The 20,106-nt window shown below is 38.2% G+C and overlaps 1 protein-coding gene across 1 annotated transcript; it reads right to left on the reverse strand.

Annotated features, from left to right (window-relative positions):
• Positions 1-4,994: 4,994 nt before the first annotated feature.
• LYVE1 (lymphatic vessel endothelial hyaluronan receptor 1) lies at positions 4,995-17,820 on the reverse strand (the record flags this gene model as incomplete). The annotated part of the gene is made up of 6 exons (XM_084245566.1): positions 17,610-17,820; positions 13,546-13,720; positions 13,299-13,438; positions 7,441-7,758; positions 5,708-5,786; positions 4,995-5,181 (listed from the first exon to the last, which is right to left on the reverse strand). The coding sequence occupies exons 1-6, from the start codon at positions 17,692-17,694 to the stop codon at positions 4,995-4,997; spliced, it is 984 nt and encodes a 327-aa protein (XP_084101692.1). The 5' UTR covers positions 17,695-17,820.
• Between the last annotated feature and the right edge of the window lie 2,286 nt (positions 17,821-20,106).

Genomic DNA, 20,106 nt, shown 5'->3' on the forward strand with positions numbered 1-20,106 from the left:
AGATTTTTAAAAACAAAGAAAGTCTGAGAAATTGTCACAGCCAAGAGGTGCTTAAGGAGACATGACAGCTAAATGTAAGGAGATATCTTGGAATTGGATCCCGGAACGGGAAAAAAAGACATTAGGTAAAAACCAAAGAAATTGGAAGAAAGTATGGATTTTAGTTAATATGTTAATATCAGTTCATTAATTGTGACAAATATGTCATACTAATATAAGATGCTAATAATGGATACTGGGTGTGGGATGTATGGGAATTCTGTATGATTTTCACGAAGTTTTTGGTAAATTTAAAACTTTTCTAAAGTAAGTTTATTGTAAAGGCATGCATTCTAGATTCTAGGGAGGATATCTTAAATCACATTAGCACTACTTGAAAATTTAGGCATACCCTGGGGACATATGGAGAGTGGAGTGCTCCCAGCTGACTTTAAATTTATCTAAGTGCTCTGAGGTTATGTCTGGTCTCACGTACAAACTATTATAGAGTAAACAAGTAAATTTTATTTATGTTTAACAAGAAGATTGAACTGAAAAATAATTGCTTTTCTTCCTGTTTGGAGACAAACAATTTCTTTTTGGTGTAAGTGACACTTCCATTCCTTAGTAAGAATTTGTTTAGTTGCATATTTTTGTAACTGTCATCCTCAGATGATGCCTGTTCTTCCTCAGAGAAATTGATTTTGCTTTGGGTAGTAGGTAAAGGTTTAGAGAAGGTCAATGAAATGCAGGAATCTTTCTTCTGGGAGTCCATATGATTCAATTTTGTTTAAGCCAAAGAGCATTTATGAACTCCCTCTATGCGTAAGCATACACTGGGCTCAAGTCATCTGCTTTACTTCAGCTTTCTACCCTTGGAAGTAAACATGTCTTTATTGGATCCATATTGGCATGTTTATATTTGATAGTTGGCCTGGGCTTTATAAAAACATGCACTTTGGGGGCCTCCCTGGTTGCACATGGGTTAAAGTCTTAGCACAATCAAGTTATCGCCAGCTACTGCAGCATGAGTTCGATCCCCAGCCAGGGAGCTAACCCACATGGCGCAGCAAACCTCTCCTATCTTGCCTGCTGTTCCTCTATTTCAGTAGATCTGCCTGTTCTGCTCCCAACTCTGTCTCTGGTGACTCCATTCACCTCCTCCTGTTCCCCATACCCCTGGCCTACACCGCAGTTCTTATATGCATAAATAAATTTTTAAAAATCTTAAAAAAAAAAAAAAAGCATGCAGTTTTACAAGGAACTCCTTCTAGGACAGAATACCTTTGCCTGAAGGAATAGATCCATACTGTTGGAGCCAGGGAGGGAGATGTGAAGTACATTTCTGAATAGGGAAATCCTTTGCATGACATTGAAATGTAATCATACAACTTGTCTATATGTCTTGTTTGAAGACTGACTGGATTGTAGATCTGAACTGCGGTGGTTCCTTATAGTTTTCTAATTTCTCTTGGTTCAATGGAGAATAAAGAGAATTTGACTAAGGAGAAGGAGACTTCTACACCAGATGCTGTTTCTAGCTTTTTGTGATGTTGGCTTTCGTTTTTGTAGGCTATGGAAAAGATTTAAGAAGAACTTATATCTTTCTGACTTTTACATTTTTTGACCAGATTAATTGGACTAAGTAAGTCTTTGTTGAGGTTGGCATCTACAACAATGAGGGGTTAGGTTCTTTAGTGGTCCTCTTACTTGCTTATTATTGTAAGTGGATTTAAGAAGGATTCTTGGAATTAGAACAGTAGTTCTGAGTTGTTTTCTTATTTCACCACTGTTGTTTTTGGCAAGTGACAGATTTCAAGCTTGCGTATTTAATAGTTTACATTTCTATATTGTCATTTTTAAGAGATGCAAAGTTGGGCCTCCCCGGTGGCACAGCAGTTGAGCACTGGGTTGCGAAGTTGCCCGCAGATTCTGCAACGCCGGTTCGATCCCCGGCCACCGGGCGAGGGTTCCACATGGCGAGCAGACCTCTCCTGCTGCCTGCTGCTCCCCTCAGCAGTGTATATCATCGGTCTACCTGTTCTGTTCCCCGCTCTGGCTCTTGTGAATTCTCTCACCCTCCCGTGCTTCTGACTGTACCCAGTGCTTGTATAAATAAAATAAAATAAAATCTTTAAAAAAAAAAAAAAAAGAGACGCAAAGTACAGTAAGGAAAGGAGTATGGTTTCTGCAGACATTCTAGTCTGGGATTAAATCTTACCTTTACCACTTAACCAGACCCATGACCTCAGAAAGTGATTTAACTGCTCTGAAATTAAAATTTTCTAATTAACAAAGACATGCCAGTAATAATTCTTCTCAGGAAAGGTGTGGTGATTAAATGAGGCAACATGTGAAAATGGTGGTTATTTACTAGGTACAGAATAAATGTAAGTGACATATTTTTCACCAGTATGTTTGCAAATGATATTTGGGCTGTGGAGAGTGTACATGGTTAAATGGAGTATATCTTCTTTTCCCTTCCTCCTCCTGAGTAGGATAAATACCTCTCTAAATTAATAGTAGATGATGATAGTATCTTAATGTATAGTATATGCCCACAGACTGTGAGATCTATTGGCAGATAAGATTATTTTTCAGCTAACACATATAAAAGGAAAACTACTTCTTAGGCTCTTTCCCCCGTTTTCTTCCTTCCTCCATGAAAACTGGATGAAGTTAATAATGTTTAAGAACTGACAAACCAAAGGTTCAAATTCATAGACCATGGGGTCAGGCATATTTTAAATGAGTGAAATAGACTGGATGTGAAAGAAAGCCAATAATATTACAAGATCCATAGGAAATTGCACCCTTACTTTGGCATAAAGGTGCAATAGAGAGTGGTGAGGAATGTGGTAAAGTGGAAAGAGTGTAGCCCATTTAAAGGTGATAGCTACTCCTCAGTATTAGATGATTATTGCTATAAGGGAATAGTTTTTCTATCTCCAGATAGTCTCGTTTTTCAGAGGAAACCCAGAAATATAAAAATGTGAAATGTCTTGAATTTTAATTCTTTTCAATTTAACCAATTTTTAAGATAATACTCTATGGGCCAGTTAATAAAGACTAGTTAATAGGTTATAGCCTCTGAGATAAAAGGATCATGGAACTGTGGGGTTACTGGTGAGGGAAAGAAGATATTAGTGGTGTAAGGGAGGGATGAACTACAGAGAGGAGAAAGCTAGAGAAACAGGATAGACAAGCTATCCTGATTCTCCAGCTCCCTCTGAACTCTGAAGTAGATTGGAATGTAGGACCTGAATCTCAAGTAAAGTACTGGTTTATGTGTTATACTTGACAACTTAAAATAAGACTATTTGAATCAAGAACAGTCCCATATAGTCATGTATGTACTATTGGGTTTACATAGGTTTGTTTTTCAAGCACCAAAGTTGTCTCTCTTATATTTGCAAACAACAGATTAAGTTGACCTCTAAACAACGTGTGGGTTAGGAGTATGACCCCTGTATAGTTGAAAATCCTCATATAACATTTGACTCCCTAAAACCTTAACTATAGTTCTCCTCTGGTATCCTTATGAATTGGTTTCAGGATGCCCTCCTCCCCACACTACCATCTCCATGTCAAAATCTACAGATGCGCAAGTCCCTTTTAGCTAGTCCTGTGTTTGTGTCTGTGGATTCAGCTAACCTGTGTCCGATGGTTAGTTGAATCTGTGAATGAAGAACTCATGGATAGAAAAAAATCCATGTGTAAGTGGAACTAGTAGTTCAAACATTCTTGTTCAAGGGTGAAATGTGTAATACATATGTAAATAAGAGAGCAAAGAAATTTTCTAAATGCTTTTATTTTTTTTCATCACAAAAATTTCTGCACCTTTCGGGCTCTTCTTGCTGGAAAAAGGAGAGCTAGTGAAACATTTGCTAATGGCACTTTAAAAATGTGTGTTTTTTATAGAGGTAATAATGTGCTTTTTAGGATATGTTAATAATAAATTAAGGTTATAATGGTTGCTATTAAGAGAAAATAATGAGCAGATTAGTCTCAGCAAAAAAAAAAATATTAGTTTTGGAAGTGGGTAACTGAGGGATATCAAAACTAAAAAAAATTAGCTTCATACAACATTCTACTATATGCATTTCTTATGAATAACATTCAATTGCAGAACATAATATCTTACACAAGATCTGACATATAGTAGATAGTCAGAAAACATTTGTTAAATTTTATTGCTTTTTAACACAGTAGTTTCTTCAGTAATAATTTCTGTAACTCAGATAAAAATAGAAATTTAAAAGAAAATTTTTGTTTTCTTATGAAAGTATATTCTTTAGAGAAAATACCAGCAGCAGGAGAGAAAATTGTGTGCTATATTCTAAAAAGTGATTCCAAATGAAATTTTTCAGAGATGAATACTTTGACCCTCTCTGTATTTTCAGTCTCTAATGACAATCTGTTGTCAATTTTCTGAGCCTCATTCTTTTTCTCTATTTATTTTGGATTTATAGAGTTAGGTCTCAAGTCATGGGAATCTCTATTACCTTCAGTTGCTAAACTTTTCCCTTTTTTTGTTCCTGCCTGACACAGGTGGACATGCCAGATGGTATAAGTATTTCCTTTTCATAGCTGAAGAAAGAATCTGGCTGTGGAGTTAGGAAGGAAAACCTGGGTTCTGGCAATTTCTTGGCTCTCAACTCACCTTTTCTCAGTAGGCCTAGAAATCTCTTTGCACATGTGTTCTGAAGCTGTCTTAGGTCTTTGAACTTTGCAAAGCTCTTTTCTCCCAGTGGGATATCTTTAGGACAAAACTAGACTAGAAGTACTGTGGGATGCTTTGGAGAGGGAAGGGTTAGACCCATTAAGGATTGTAGTAAAAGGAGTGGAATTCCATTTGGTGAATTCCTGAAGGTAGCCCTGAGCTGATTCCAGTTAGGAGCCAAGGCTGGATTTCCTTGTTTGGTTCTATAGTCCTTTTAGTTTCCCCATCTGGGGCCAGTATATGTAGCAGGAAAGAAATCAGCCTCAGATGTGTCCTCTCATTTCTTTCTCACCTAAACTTCAGCTTCCAGGCATCGAACTGTAGTTTTGGGTGTACTCTTGATTTCTTCTGGCTTTTTATCATTTTTCTTTGATTCCTCGTTAGGGTTGCTATCATCAGCCTTCTCCTCCTTTACAACTTTGGTTTCAATCATTTCCTTCTGCTGATTCTTGTTTTTAAAAGGGAAGGCCTTCACATACCTGTAGTCATAAACATAAAATTAAAGTGAAAAACTTCTTTGTAGCATGTATAACTAGATAACACTATATTTGTGATGCCACATTTTGGTACAGTACATTGGGGAGCTTTACTACAGAACTCCACACAACTTTATTTCATGCACGCTCAAATGCATGAATACATCCTCACATTAATGGATTCATTTAGATGGTACAGAAAGTTCATAGACCAAACTTTTGGCTGACCTTACAATCCTCCCAACAAAGCAAAGACTAAAAAAAAATCAAATAAAGCATGTACATCTTTGTTTCTTGATTTTCAAAGGGCAACCATTGATCTATAGTTAAAAGCTGAATGAAATGTACTCAATGACATGCTGAAATCATGGGAAAGACTGTGTGGTAAGGAAGAGTGGTGAGATGAGGGAGAACATTATAGTCTACAAGGACTCTCATCTCCATTCTGACCAAGAAAATGCCAATACCAACCAAAAAAACACAAGATAGAGATAGGACAAAGATGACAAGGTTAATCCAACAAGCCCACCTTTTGACGTAGCAAACTGCAAGACCAGCTGCAGCAGCAAAGAAGAGGAGTGCAAGCACCAGGAGGGTCGTGGGAACACCTGGAGGAAACAGAGACAAGGCCTGTTGGTGCTTCCCTTAGACATTGTGCACTACACAGCAAGTTTAACAGTTCACCTTTGCACATGATTGGCTCAAAAGAATATGGGAAAAAAGCCTTCTCTGTGACTTCACAGAAGCTGCTTATGATGTTGGAACCACCTCTGCTGCTTTGCTTCTTTTCTACAGAATCACTGGCCTTGCCCGACTGTAGTAAGTTACAGTATGTCTGTCACAATCCATTTCCTCTCTGTGGCCTTGAGATAAGTTTGGAGTTAATTAAGTGTAATAGCCTTACTTTTATATAGGAAAACAAACTTTCTAATCATAGGCATTTAAGGTATATATTTTAAAAAGAACTAGATTTTTTTAAAGAAAATTTTTTTATTTAATATATAATTTACATCATCCTTCATTTTTGTACAATGTGTGCTTTCTCCTCTCAGGTGTAGTCCTGTGAAATTCCCACCACCAATTCACTCATACGCCATCACCATAGTCCCTTATCCTCTTCCCACCACTGTTTTGATCCTTCTCCCTCCTCCTCCCCTGCAGAATGTCTCTGATTTATGGTTGCCTGTTGTTTTTGATTTTTAAGTTATTATAATTACTTTTTTCCCTGATCCCTTATTTGGTTCCTCTATATTCCTCCTATAAGTGAAACCATCCGATGTTTTTCAAAAAGAACTAGATATTAATAGATATAATTTATAGTAAGTCATCACTTAATGTCATCAGTTTCTTGGAACTACAACTAAGAGAAAGGACATCTAACACAACCAATTTTACTGCATGTTAATTGACATAAATAAGAGTTAAGTTCCTATGGCATATTTCTGGTCTTAAAAAACCATCAAATTTCTGAATAAAGTCCCAGATTCTTCTAATATTAAATAATAATTTACATTCATTCATTCATTTTTTAATCTGTTTATTCCCATGCAACGTTGCTGGTCACTGGAGCCTATTCTGGCAGCTCAGGATACAAAGAGAGACCCAACTCCAGACAGAATACCCTTTCATTGCAGGGTACACACGCACACAGATTGGGACAATTTAGATATGCCAGTGAACCTAATATACATATTCTTGGGATATGGTAGGAAACCAAAGTACCCAGAGAAAACCCACTCTGACATGGGGAGAAACCTGCAAACTACACAGACAGTGGCTCTAGCAGGGAACCGGTTGCTTTCCTCATCAACATTATAACAAAGTGACATTGAATGAAATGAGGCTATTAGAGAAGCTGCTGTATTTTTTAATGTCTTTGAGTTTTAAAAGGGAAGCTCTTTTAGCATTTCTAATGTTTCTTTTGAGCCTTCAAGTTCCATAATTTTATAAAAGTTGAGTTTGCATTAAGCTTTTATTTGTATTTGACAGGTCCTGAGCACCAAATCTGGAGCTAGGAAAATTTCTTTCTTTCTATTTTTTAAAGATTTATTTATTTATACAAGCACTGGGGTACAGGCCAGAGGTGTGGGAGGGTGAGAGAATCCACCAGAGACAGAGCACGGAGTGGAACAGGCAGAAGGACCGAAATACACTGCTGAGGGGAGCAGCGGGCGAGACAGGAGAGGTCCGCTGTGCCAGTGGGGAGGCCAGAGCTAGGAAAATTTCTGTGTTTTCTGTTACACACATACAGAAAGCTCTTACCTCCAAACCCATCAGTTTTATGCTTGACTCCTTCTTGATTTTCAATATCTGATTCTGTGTCTGCAGATATGGTAGTAGTTTCCATTAAAACTTCTGTTATACAAATTACTTTTCTTTTCCGTGGTGCGGAAGTAGAAGCCAGAGTAGGATTAGGGGTAGAAGAAGGAGTTTGTCTGGTAGAGTAAGGTCCATCCGTAGATGATGTGACATATGTGCTGTCACTGACAGTCATTTCTGTTGCATATGTTGCAGTTTGAGTGTCAAGTATGGGATCTTGGGTGGTGGTAATTTCTGGATAACATGAGTTAATCCACGTATCTGTTGGCAGAGGGGAAAAATAACAAGTTGAATGATCTTACAAAAGTGCAAATTGTCCTTCCCTATAGTCCTTCAGTGACCACCTCTACTCTATGGCCTATAAGGTCCTTCATGATCTGGCCGCAGTTAACAAGGTTCCCTTCATCTGATCAGTGTTTTTCTCAATCTTCCTGCTATACTGAAATTATTTCAGTTCTTTGAGATGCTTTTTCCCACACCAATACCTTTGACCAGTATGCTTTCTTCACCTGTAAGACTCTATCTCCTCATTATTTAGCTAACTCTTATTTCTCCTGCAGGTCTCAGATTGAACATCTCTTAGGCCAGCTTGCTAGCAAATAGTATATGCAATATATTGTAATTTGAATTTGCATCTACTTAATATCACTAGTTACTTATGGCAGTGGGTTGCAGCAGCTGGAATATTATGAACAAAAAGTTGTTCCATTCATTTTTGAGAATTGAATAAATTACCAATCAAGGTGATGAGTATTTCTGAGAACACATGCATGTTACACTATTCACTTTACTTTGAAAAGGCCTCTATTCAAATAGACATCATCCTTGACCTTCTCTGCCCTATATTTTTAGCTACATTTCTCATCTTTTAGCATACGCTAAGTTCTTTCCTCATAATGAAATTTTTTTTAGTATTGGGGAAAAGACAAACTGAGCACAAAATACTGTGTTGGGCACTAAAAGTATAGAGACAAATAAGGTGGTTCCTACTTCCAGGAGCACAGAAATATTTTGATAAGAGTGGGGGAGCTCACTAATGAGCTGCAAGGTATGGAAGATTAGTGCATTCGTTTAACAAATATTTACTAAGTACCAACTCAGGTATAGTTCTAGATGCTAGTAGGACAAAATCCCTGCTTATAAGGGAACATAGGTGCCATTTGAAGAATGAAAATAGTAACAAAAAGAAAAATCCAGGCATTTCAGAAGATGATAAATGTTGAGAAGAAAAGTAAACACAGGATAAGGATTAAACTGATAGGGTGGAAAGTAAGGGACACATACTCTAGATAGGGTGATAAGAGAAAGTCTCTGTGGGGAGGTGACACCTAAGACCTGAATAATAAAAAGTAGTCAGTCATTGAAGATCTAGGACAAGAATGTTTCAAGTAAAGAAAACAGGAAATTCAAGAACCTGAAATTGAATGAACTCAGCTTAATAAATAAAAAGGTAGGCATGACTAGAAGAGAGTAGCAGCTTATCTAGTATAGAAGAGGAATAGAATACAATATCTCAGTCACTAGGAATAGCATGATCCAAGAATCTAGAAATTTGAAGGTGTAGGTATGTCATAAATATGACTAGGAATGTAATGTGACTGGAGTGTAGGGGTGTGTATGATTGGAGGAATGAAAGATTGCAAATAGGAGATAAGACTGGGAAAATAGGTTGGTGCCAGAATATTGAGATTCATAATTGCTATGCTAAAGAATTTGGAGTTTATTCTGTGGAGAGGGAATTATCAATGGGAGTCCACAAATGTCCCCACTGATATACAAAAACCCTCATATATCCCAGTTTTATATATAAAAGACTTCATAGTTTATATCATATTCAGAAAGAGGGAGTCATCTCAGGCTGTGGAGTCAATGAGTAACAGGGTTTTAAGTGGAGGTATGGGGAGGACTGAATGTAGAGGAAAGAGAGTGCAATTCAAGAGCAAAGAATATTATTGTAATTGCATAGAAATACCAGAATCCAGAAGAATCTGGAATTTTAAAACTTAGATCTTAGAGATCTTCTAGGGGAAAGTGATTCCCAACCCTGGCTCTAGGTTAGAAATATTTGGGGGAACTTTAAAAAGATATTGATGTCCAGGTCCCACCCTGAGCCTGGTATGTTATTGACATGAGGTAATCATCATGGAAGGTGCTACTTGGAAGTAGCTTATGATTTAAATCCTGGCTCTTTCCCTTCATGACCGTGGCCACCTCATGGTACACTCTAAGCATGAATCATTTCTCCTGGAAAGTAGAAATGATAAACTGGTCTATCATTCAAGGACTATGAGATAGATAATATGTTGGGCCTAGTGTAGTACATGAGGACAATATGTAATGTCTAAGAATTAGTATCCTTTGCCTTTCTCTTCATTAAATGCATCTAGAAAGGCCACAGAGTGAGAGAGGAACAACAATCTGGTCCCGTGGTCCCTAACCGGTCGAGGGGCAGTGTATCTCACCTGGAAGTGTTGGCACTTTTCCTTTCAAATGATAAATATAAGTACTCTGGAAGATACTGAACATAGAGTGTGGTTGGAGTTCAAGAGTAAAGGAAGGTTCCCTGAGAAAATAGCATTTGCGATTTGAACAGAGAGGAGTTGGGTGGTGAGGAGATGGGCATTGTGGCAGAGGGAACAGCATGAAGCAGATGGTGTACATCAAAGATTAAAAGCACTTTGGTCTGATCTCCAAAGCTCATACAGGTAGCCATAAGAAAGACAATTAGGATAAGGTTTAGGATGGGGTTAGGGTTATTCTGATTCTCAGATTTCACAATAATAGTTATTTAAAAAAATGGAGTTATAGAAACAAAGAAACAGGGTAGGTTTAGGAGTAGTAATAGAATGAGTTAGGGTAACTCTGACCCTCATAAAGATAGTAAACAGAATCAGATGAATCTAGTTTATTTCAAAGTGGTACTATAACCACATAGGGTAGCAAATTTTTTCAAGTCACATTTGCACACAGTTCTTTGACATTTAATTTTTAGTGTTATTCCTCTTCTGTTTGCTTATACTTCAGTTGAATAATCTTACAAAAGTGCAAATTGTCCTTCCTTAAAATCCTTCAGTGACTGCCTCTACTCTATGAGCTATAAGGTCCTTTATGATCTTCCACTACGAGACTTATTTTTCCTAATAATGATGGCTTTATAATTTGGAAACTATTGTGAGATAAGAAAATATGTTATTTATTGGGAAATAAGATTTTCCATGTAAGAGAAAAGAGATGCAAATATAAGGTAAAATATGAAAAAACTTGAATTGTTAAATTTGAGTTGAAAATATCAGTACAAATTCATAATATAAATATTTTTGGTTGTCTACCAAAGAAGTTGGAGAAACAATAAAACTCCTAGCAGTAATAAGAACATTTAGCACCCGGATCTGTTTCCTAATTAGCATTCCACATTAAAAAGGAAATGAAAGGCAAGTGAAGGGAAAGAAAATGGGAAGAAAAAAGGGAGGAAGAAAGGACAGGAAAGGAACAGGGCTCCTTGGAGAAGTAAATGACTGATTTCATGTCTGGAACAAAGAAAGCATAAAATGAAGTTAAACATGTTATTTTGTCAGAAAGCAAGGAATTACTCAAATATTTATAGGATAAAGAGTACAAAAGTCAACTAGAAGGGGGCTGCTGTTTGTCAAATTTGGGACAATTTGAGCATCAAAAAGAATAAAGGATTAGTAATTATAAAATTGATTATAAAAAAGTAAAAATGGTGATATAAAAAGAAGGGAGGAAGTGTGGTGTGTGTGTGTGTGTGTGTGTGTGTGTGTGTGTGAGAGAGAGAGAGAGAGAGAGAGATTCTTTTTTAGCAAAGAATGTCAGTAAATAAATGTAGAAGGAAGAAAAGATTTAGAAAAATCATCATTTTGCAGCCCCTCATGTAATAAGCAATTCCTATAAGAATCAATAATGGCTGCTTAAATTACAAGATAACAGATAGTTGGAGGTTAGGCATTTGCATGGTGTCAGAATATTACACTAGAGATTACCTGTTTCTTGCAAAGGGAAAGCATATCTTGATGATTTTATTTAGAGGGGTCTGGTGTTCACCATCTTACTCAAATGATCAACTTTAGTGTATTAATAGTGGGACAGGGGCCTCCCCGATGGCGCAGCGGTTGAGCGCTGGGTTGCGAAGCTGCCCGCAGCCTCTGCGGCGCCGGTTCGATCCCCGGCTGCTCCCCGGCCACCAGAGGAGGGTCCCACATGGCGTGCAGACCTCTCCTGCCGCCCGCTGCTCCCCTCAGCAGTGTACTTCGGTCCTTCTGCCTGCTCTGCTCCCCGCTCTGGCTCTGGTGAATTCTCTCACCCTCCCACGCTTCTGACTGTACCCAGTGCATGTATAAACAAAACAAACAAACAAACCAGCAAACAAATAAATAAAGCATGCCTCTATAAAAAAAAAAAAATAGTGGGACAGACTGACTAAGTGTCTTTTGTTGTGATGTGATTCAGGTACATCTATCTTTTGCCAGAAATATTGAACCTCAGTCTAATCAAACCTCTAGACCTATCTTTAAATATACAGGAAATATAGGGGATGAAAATGTGACTTAAATGAAACTCTGAGGAAACATGTAAATCTTTTTGTTTAGTCCAGGGGGCTGGGTATCAGTCATATAATCACACTGACAACTGGCAGGAAGGCTACTCAGTTATAAAGCCAAGCTATTTGACAAACATGTTGATTACCAATTCCCCAGCTGAAGATGCGCTAAAGAGGCAGATGTGAGAAACAGTATGATGAAAAAATTGTTGGAGGAAGTTTCATGTTCTACCTTTGACTATCTGTAGAGTTTGAATAAGCCAAACCTCTATTCTGAGCTATAGTAGTTTCATCCATGAAGTAAGGAATTGGACAAATTATCTTTGAGGGCCTTTCCTACACTAAAGCCCCCTAGTTGAAGGAGCTACTTAGATCAAGGTTGCCCTGGAGCAACATAATGCTGCTGTTGAATGATTAATCTCTTGGATCTTAGAGAATGATTTTATATTTGTCCTTTTGTGTGATTGCTCAGTCATTGAAGCTTTAGAAAGTTAGCTTTATGAGTATGTATGAACAGTAATAATTTAGACAGAGGTTCTTATGACTTAGAGCAAGTTTTTAGCAAAAGAAAAATTTTCTGAGCAGTTTCTAAGGTAAATCATTTGGGCAAAGGTGACTGAGGTCTCCAAGCAAAGTAGAAAGGACTAGTGCATGACCATGAATGAGTCAGTTCTAATTTCTAGTTTCAATGTCTTCTTTCATAAAATGAAGATGTTCTTAAAATGTCAGATATAGCATCTGGATTTCTCTCCTGCAGAGGAATGTGAGGTGATGGAAAGAACATGGATTCAGAGTTAGACCTGTGTTTGAATCTTTATAGCAATGAGACTTTAGGCAAATGTACTTACATCCTCTGAGCTAAGTTTTCTCATCTGCAAAATATGGATAATAAAGCATGCCTCACAGGGAGATTGCCAGAGTTCAGTGAGATAATTTGGTACACTGCTTTGTCCATATTGGATGTTTCCTTCTCTTCTTCCTGTTTATCTTATAAGATGGAGGTGGGGAGGCATTGAAGACTTCTGGGGTGCTCTATCCTTATGTTGCCATTCAGTCATAATTTCCCTAACTTTTCCTTCTGAGCAGCACATCATCCCCTCTTGGCTTGTCACAGAGGCAGTTTTGGGGAGGGTTGAATGGCCATTGTCACGGTTGCTTTTGCTGCTGCTTAGGGTTACTCTTCTCTGACAGGTGATAAAGCTACAGAAATGTGCCACATGGAGAGGCTACAGATCTGACTCACCAGATGAGTTGTGACAGTAGGCAGTGGACTTCTTGCTGATTGGGGTTCTCCACATCAGGACACCTACTCCATTCCTCCCACACTTGGGGTTTGCAGAAATCCTAGAGATGACCAAGAACTTATCTTCCACCCATCCGTAGCTGTAAAAGGAGTACACATTTGAATGGATATATTAATCTCTATAGCTAAACAAGAACAGAGGGCTAAAAGGGTTCCAGCAGTGTCAGTGAATCCAGCTGTTTCTTACCTGCAAGTCTCAAAGCCATACTTCCATGCTGCTTCAATCTGGTCTTTGCTGGCCAAAGTTAGTCCCAGCAGTCTACAGGCCTCCGTGGCTTCTGTGAAATTCATCTGCTTAGCTGTGTTTTTGGTTGTCACAAGCGTGACCCCCTTAATTCTGCATTGTATTGAGATGGAAAGTTCTGCAAAGGAATCACATTGGTACTCAATTTACTGCAATTTTTGTTCTTAGCCCCTAGCAGAACAGTATTGTCTTGATGCAGCAGAGAGATTCATGTGGCTGGGATTGAGGTTTAGAAATGACATAGCCCAGGCATTTCTTACAAGGACATCCTGCTGGGTTAGGTGGAGGCTTGCTCTGATCCAGGTTGTACTTCTTACCACATCTGAGTCCATCATATCCTATTGCATTAAGGTGCCTATTCATTACATGGGGACTTTGGCTGCAAATTCCCAGGGTGTGGTCTAGATGATGCAAGTTGCTGCAAACCATTTTGGAGTCCCTAAAATGAAGAGTCTGAGACTTTGAGAAAGACAGAATTTGGGCTCTGGTTAATAGAATATTAGCAATACTCCAAACCAGTGTGGTCTGGGGACACCGCTATTTCTGAGATGGCATGAAAAATGTTGCATTTGGTAAAACAGAATATGGGTTCTCTCAGTCCCAGGTCTTCTCTAGCCATTGTGGGGCAGACTTACTCAGAAGTTTCTGGAGGAATGGAAGCAGTAGACTTTGCAAGGCAAAATGACTTAATAAAGGAAGAAGAATCTTAGTCAGACCTAGATTTGAATCCAGCCTATGTTGCTTGCTAGCTCTGTGATCTTACAAGAGTTACTTCATTTCTTTAGGGTTCAGTCTTTCTTTTTTTTAAACTGAAGGAGGAATAGTACCTTATATGGGGTAGTGAGAGATAAGTGAATTAATTAAAATAAAAATGCTTATCATATTACCTGCTGCATAGTAGGTGCACAATACATCACAGGTAATATGTTATCAGTATGTTACCTTCAAAGCATTTTGGCTTTACTTTGCTAATCATTTACCAACTTCAGAAAGCTGAGATAGTTGAACAATTAAGATGTGAATAATATTTTACTCAAAGTCTAATGAATTTGAGTTCTTTGACCCCTACCCAGTAGGTTCTGGGATTTATAAACTTCAGTGAAATTGTGAAATTTTACCATTCTGCTTTGACTTCATCCACAAAACTCCATGAAAGGACATTTCAGTCTTCTAGTAATTGCTTGTACGCAGATCTGTGCATTGCAGCCCTGTCAAATGCTTTGACCACTTCCTATTCTAAGTCCTCCAAGTGACGTTGCTGTGCTTTTGAGCAGGGGACAAGGAGGAAGGATATGGATATGATACATAGTTTTTGTGGATGGTCTTGTTTGCTTCCAGGCACTGCTTTCACCAAAAGAGACCAGAGAGCCAACACTCAATACAACTTTGTGACATAACAACTGCTTATGACTGTATATGCTAATCTAATTACCTATACCAATATGGATATTAATACTAATATTATTTAACATCAATATTATTTTGACATCTATAATCCATTGTTGTTACTCTTTGCCAGACCCTGTCTTTTTTTAACAGAAACTTGAGACTCAGGGAAATTAAGTAACTTTCCCAAGCCTAAGAATATGGAGTCCAAGGACATAGGTGGCAGGTTGGGGGCAGAATCACAATTACGACTGACTTAAAACCCTAATTCTTTGCTAGGACTTTATTCTCTTTCCTGCTCTGCTGTGGGGAGAAGATGAACACACATACACACACACACACACACACACACACAAACACACACTGAACTCTGAACACTATTTGTCTTGAAATTTGGCTCTTTTAGCTCATGCTTTTGCTATTGTTCAGTGGTCTCTGGCTACTTCTTTGGGAATTTCTGCAGAGAAGATTTATTAACTACACTATAAAGTGGTCTTGTTATTCTCTCATACCTCATTTTTACTGTAAATATTATTATTTACAATAACAATAGACTTATTCCAGGTGAATAGTCCTGGGTTTGCATTTCTTCTGTTGTTAATTGGCTGTAGAATATTTGGCAAGTAAGCATTCTTATTTGTAAGATGGGAATGGTTATATTTTCTTCATAGAATGTTTGTTAGAATGAAATTAGGTAACTTGTACTTAGCAGAGGCTGGGTCTATGGTAGGTAGTCAACAAATATTAGTAATTGTATTCTGCCTTATATCATTTATGGGCAAAAATAGAGAATTAGATTCCCGGGGTATTATAGTAATTCCTTTTATAAGATTTGCCAGGTAACAGTATGCATAGTAGTTATGCTTAGGAATCAGAGAGAAATATAAACCCAAGCATTATTATTTACCATCTTTATAATAGGCAAATCATTCAGCCTCACTGATCTATAAAATGCTTTCTTGAGAAGATTAAATGAATTTTTATGTATGTACTTAACTTCTATATTGCTACATAATAGGCCTCAAAAATACACCTTCATTAGCCACCTTGTTTTCCCCAATCATGATTTTAAATAACTTTGACTGTTTCTAAAAATTAATTTCCAGGTCAAATTTTGCCATCATGTGGATGTCAAAAGAATGTGATAAAGTCATTGTCAAAGAACAGTTTCCAAAATAGTTTGAGTAATGGTGGCATTACAGGGGAAAATGAGTAGGGGGTTTCAAAGAAGACCAAACTTGTTTGAAAGTAACAGTGCTAATAGTGCAGGAAAAAACAACTATGTAACTCTAACTTCCCTTTATTTTTTTTATAATAAATTTTATTTTTATATTCCCCATACAATTGCAACCCCCCCATTCTGACCCCAATCCCTCCCCTCCCGCCCCCCACCCCCCAAAAAGTGTCTCTGGTTCATAGTTTTTTGTTGATTTTGATTTTCACTTTCTTATAGTTATTCATTTTCCTGGTCCCTTATTTAAGTTTTCTAGATTCCTGCTATGAGTGAGACCATCCGGTATTTTTCTTTTTCTTTTTGGCTTATTTCACTGAGCATGATCCCTTCCAGTGCCATCCATGTTGCTGCAAATTGCATGTGTTTATCTTTTTTGAATGCTGAGTAATATTCCATGGTATATATGTACCACATCTTCTTGATCCAGTCATCTATTTTTGGGCATTTGGGTGTTTCTAACTTCCCTTTAAAATTATATACAACATATGAATCAACTCTTGGTGTCTGGATGTCTGATCCCAATGTATTTTATATCTCAGGGCATCTTCCAGCACAGGAACACACAGTTTTCCTTTTAAGGTGCTTAGATTTTCATTTGCTCAAACTGTAATGAATGATTTGTGGATACAGCTTTTTTGCCTGCAGCATAGAATGAGGCATCTCAAAAGCCCAGAAGTCATATCAAATCATTGTTTTGGTAAGGAGCTGATGGATAAGCTATATTTCACAGATTGTTCTCCAGTTAATTTACTATTTATTCTGTATTAAAACTAAATACAATCCATGGTAATAGAGTAAAATAAAAATAATTTTACTGACACTTCCAGAAATATAAGACCAGTCAACATTTAGTGAAAGTCAGCCACTTTACCCAGAATTAATGATTGCTTAAAAATTTTCAAAATCATGGTTTGCTTCTTCAGTGAAACACTTAAAAAAAAAAGTTCTCTCCTCACTGTTTTGTTTCAAACTGTCTCCATTAAAAATATCCCATGCCGCGCAGACCTCTCCTGCCACCTACTGCTCCCCTCAGCAGTGTACTTCGGTCCTTCTGCCTTCTCTGCACCCCGCTCTGGCTCTGGCGGGTTCTCTCACCCTCCTGCGCTTCTGACTGTGCCCAGTGCTTGTATAAATAAATAAATATATCTTTAAAAAAATCCCATAACTAAAAATAAAAGTCAAGAAAACATAAAGGTAAATGTGAATTATGTTGATGGAGTTGGCAATATGACCAAAACATATCTGACAGAGAAATACTAACAAAACAGATCTTCTGTTAACACTGAGGATTGCCCCACTCCCAGAAATTCATAGTCAAGGGCTAAGTAGATTTAGAAAAGTTTGTGAGATCTTGCCTTTCAGGTTGGAAATCTGGTAAGAAACCTACCTTCTTTGTGGAGAGAGCCTTGGACCAGGAGCCTTGTGGTCCAGATGGAGGCAAGAAGCAATACCAGAATGAAGCACTTGGCCATTGTTTCTACTACTTCAAAGCTGGAGAAGCACTTCAGATGGCCCTGGCAGTCACCGAGGCAGATAGTCACCTGTCATGAGGGAGAGTTCTGGAAGTACGATGAGGCACACTCGCTGTTCCACTTCATAACCGAGACATCCGGATTTCCCTGCTTTCATGCTTCTGACTTGTCAAGGTCACTGGGGGAAATGAATGACGTCCCTTGAATGCCCAGCCTGTATTTTGTGGATGGCCTTCTGGAAATTTTAGCTGATGCTGACTCAGAAAGCACACAAATGGGGAAGGCAGATAGCACAGTGTGGCCTGGTGACATTTCCCAATTCCCATATTTTCTGCCACCACCCACCTCCCCCCAGCTCAGTTTTCACACCATTCATCCTTAGTGCCTCTGGAGCACATTCATTTATATACTCTGTCTCAAAAGGAAATTGAGCATGGAGTGTACGTCTTTTCCTCCCACAATCTGTGATTGATTCCCCCCACCCCCAGCTGCATATCCTTGTGATCTGTAGGGGAAATGCTGCAGCTTGTGAAAGCCAATGCCCAGCTCAACACAGAGGACAGTGTCTTCATGCTTCCTTAGGGACTTCCTTATACATTTGAAATTTCTATACCACTCCAGGTGATTCATTCTGCATCTAAAAATATTTCATATTTACAAAATACTACTAGCTGTAATTTACAAAATAAGTCATTGTACATCATACAAAAGGAATTTTGACTCTGCAGTAATAATCACCCCAAGCATTCTTTATATGTAACTTTTTCTTTATTAATGTCTCTCATATTCTTTTTTAAATTAATTTTTTTTACATTATTGTTCATTTTTAAACAATATTTGCTTCCCCCCACCCTCTCAGGTGTAGTCCCCATAGAATTTCCCTCATCAAAGCACCCATGCACCGTCACCCTAGTCCCCTGTGCTCCTCCCTCCCTCTCTCTGATCCCTCTCCCTCCTGCTCCTCCCCTACAGGATGTCTCTGACTTATAATTGTCTGTTTTTGCTTTGTTGTGCTTTGTACTGTTACAATTTTTTTTACACTGATGCCTTATTTGGTTCCCCTATATTCCTGCTATAAGTGAAACCATCTGATATTTTTCTTTTTCCTTCTGGCTTATTTCATTGAGCATAATTCCTTCTAGCTCCATCCACATTGCTGCTAATGGCATGAGTTTATCTTTTTTGATTGCTGAATAATATTCCACTGTGTATATGTACCACATCTTCTTGATCCAGTCATCTATTTTGGGGAATTTGGGTTGTTTCCATATCTTGCCTATTGTAAATAGTGCTGCAATAAACATAGGAGTGCAGGTATTTTTTTTTAAATATTAAATTTTATTTTTATATTCCCCCATACAATTGCAAACACCCCATTCTGACCCCAATCCTTCCCCTCCCGCCCCCCACCCCCCAAAAAGTGTCTCTGTCTCTAGAAAACTTAAATAAGGGACCAGGAAAATGAATATAAGAAAGTGAAAATCAAAATCAACAAAAAACTATGAACCAGAGACTCTTTTTTTTTTTTAAAGATTTATTTTTTTACACAAGCACTGGGCACAGTCAGAAGCGCAGGAGGGTGAGAGAATTCACCAGAGGCAGAGCGAGGAGCAGAACAGGCAGAAGGACCGAAGTACACTGCTGAGGGGAGCAGCATGCGTGGCAGGAGAGGTCTGTTGTGCTATGTGGGGCCCTTGCCAGTGGTCGAGGATCAAACTTGCGCTGCAGAGGCTGTGGGCAGCTTCGCAGCCCAGCGCTCAACCACTGTGCCACCAGGGGAGGCCCTAAGTATCTTTTTGAATTAATGTTTTTGTGCCCTTTGGGTAGATTCCTAGGAATGGAATTGCTGGAACATATGGTGGCTCCATTTTTAGTAGTTTGAGGAAACTCCACACAGCTTTCCATAGTGGTTGGATCAGTTTGCATCCCCACCAGCAGTGCAGGAGTGTTCCTTTATCTCCACATCCTCGCCAACATATGTTGTTGCCTGTTTTTTAAATATGTGCCATTCACTGGTGTAAGGTGTTATCTCATTGTGGTTTTGATTTGTATTTCCCTGATTATAAGTGATGTTGAACATTTTTTCATATACCTGTTGGCCACTGACCTTTCCTCTTTGGAGAAGTGTATTTTTAGCTCTTTTGACCATATTTTGAAAGGATTTACTTTGTTGATTTGTGTGAGATCTTTGTAGATTTTTGTGATCAGTCCCTTATCAGTTGTATTGTTTGCAAAACTTTTTTCTCAATCAGTAGTGTGTCTCTTTGTTTTGGTTAATGTCTCTTTTGCTATACAGAAGCTTTTCAGTTTGATGTAATCCCAGTTGTTTATCTTTTCCTTCACTTTCTTTGCTTTGGGGGATGTGTCTTTAAAGATGTTACTGAGGTATATGTCGTGTAGTGTTTTACCTAT

The sequence above is a fragment of the Talpa europaea genome, assembly GCF_964194135.1.
Source record: "Talpa europaea genome assembly, chromosome: 1".
In the NCBI taxonomy this organism is placed as follows: domain Eukaryota; kingdom Metazoa; phylum Chordata; class Mammalia; order Eulipotyphla; family Talpidae; genus Talpa; species Talpa europaea.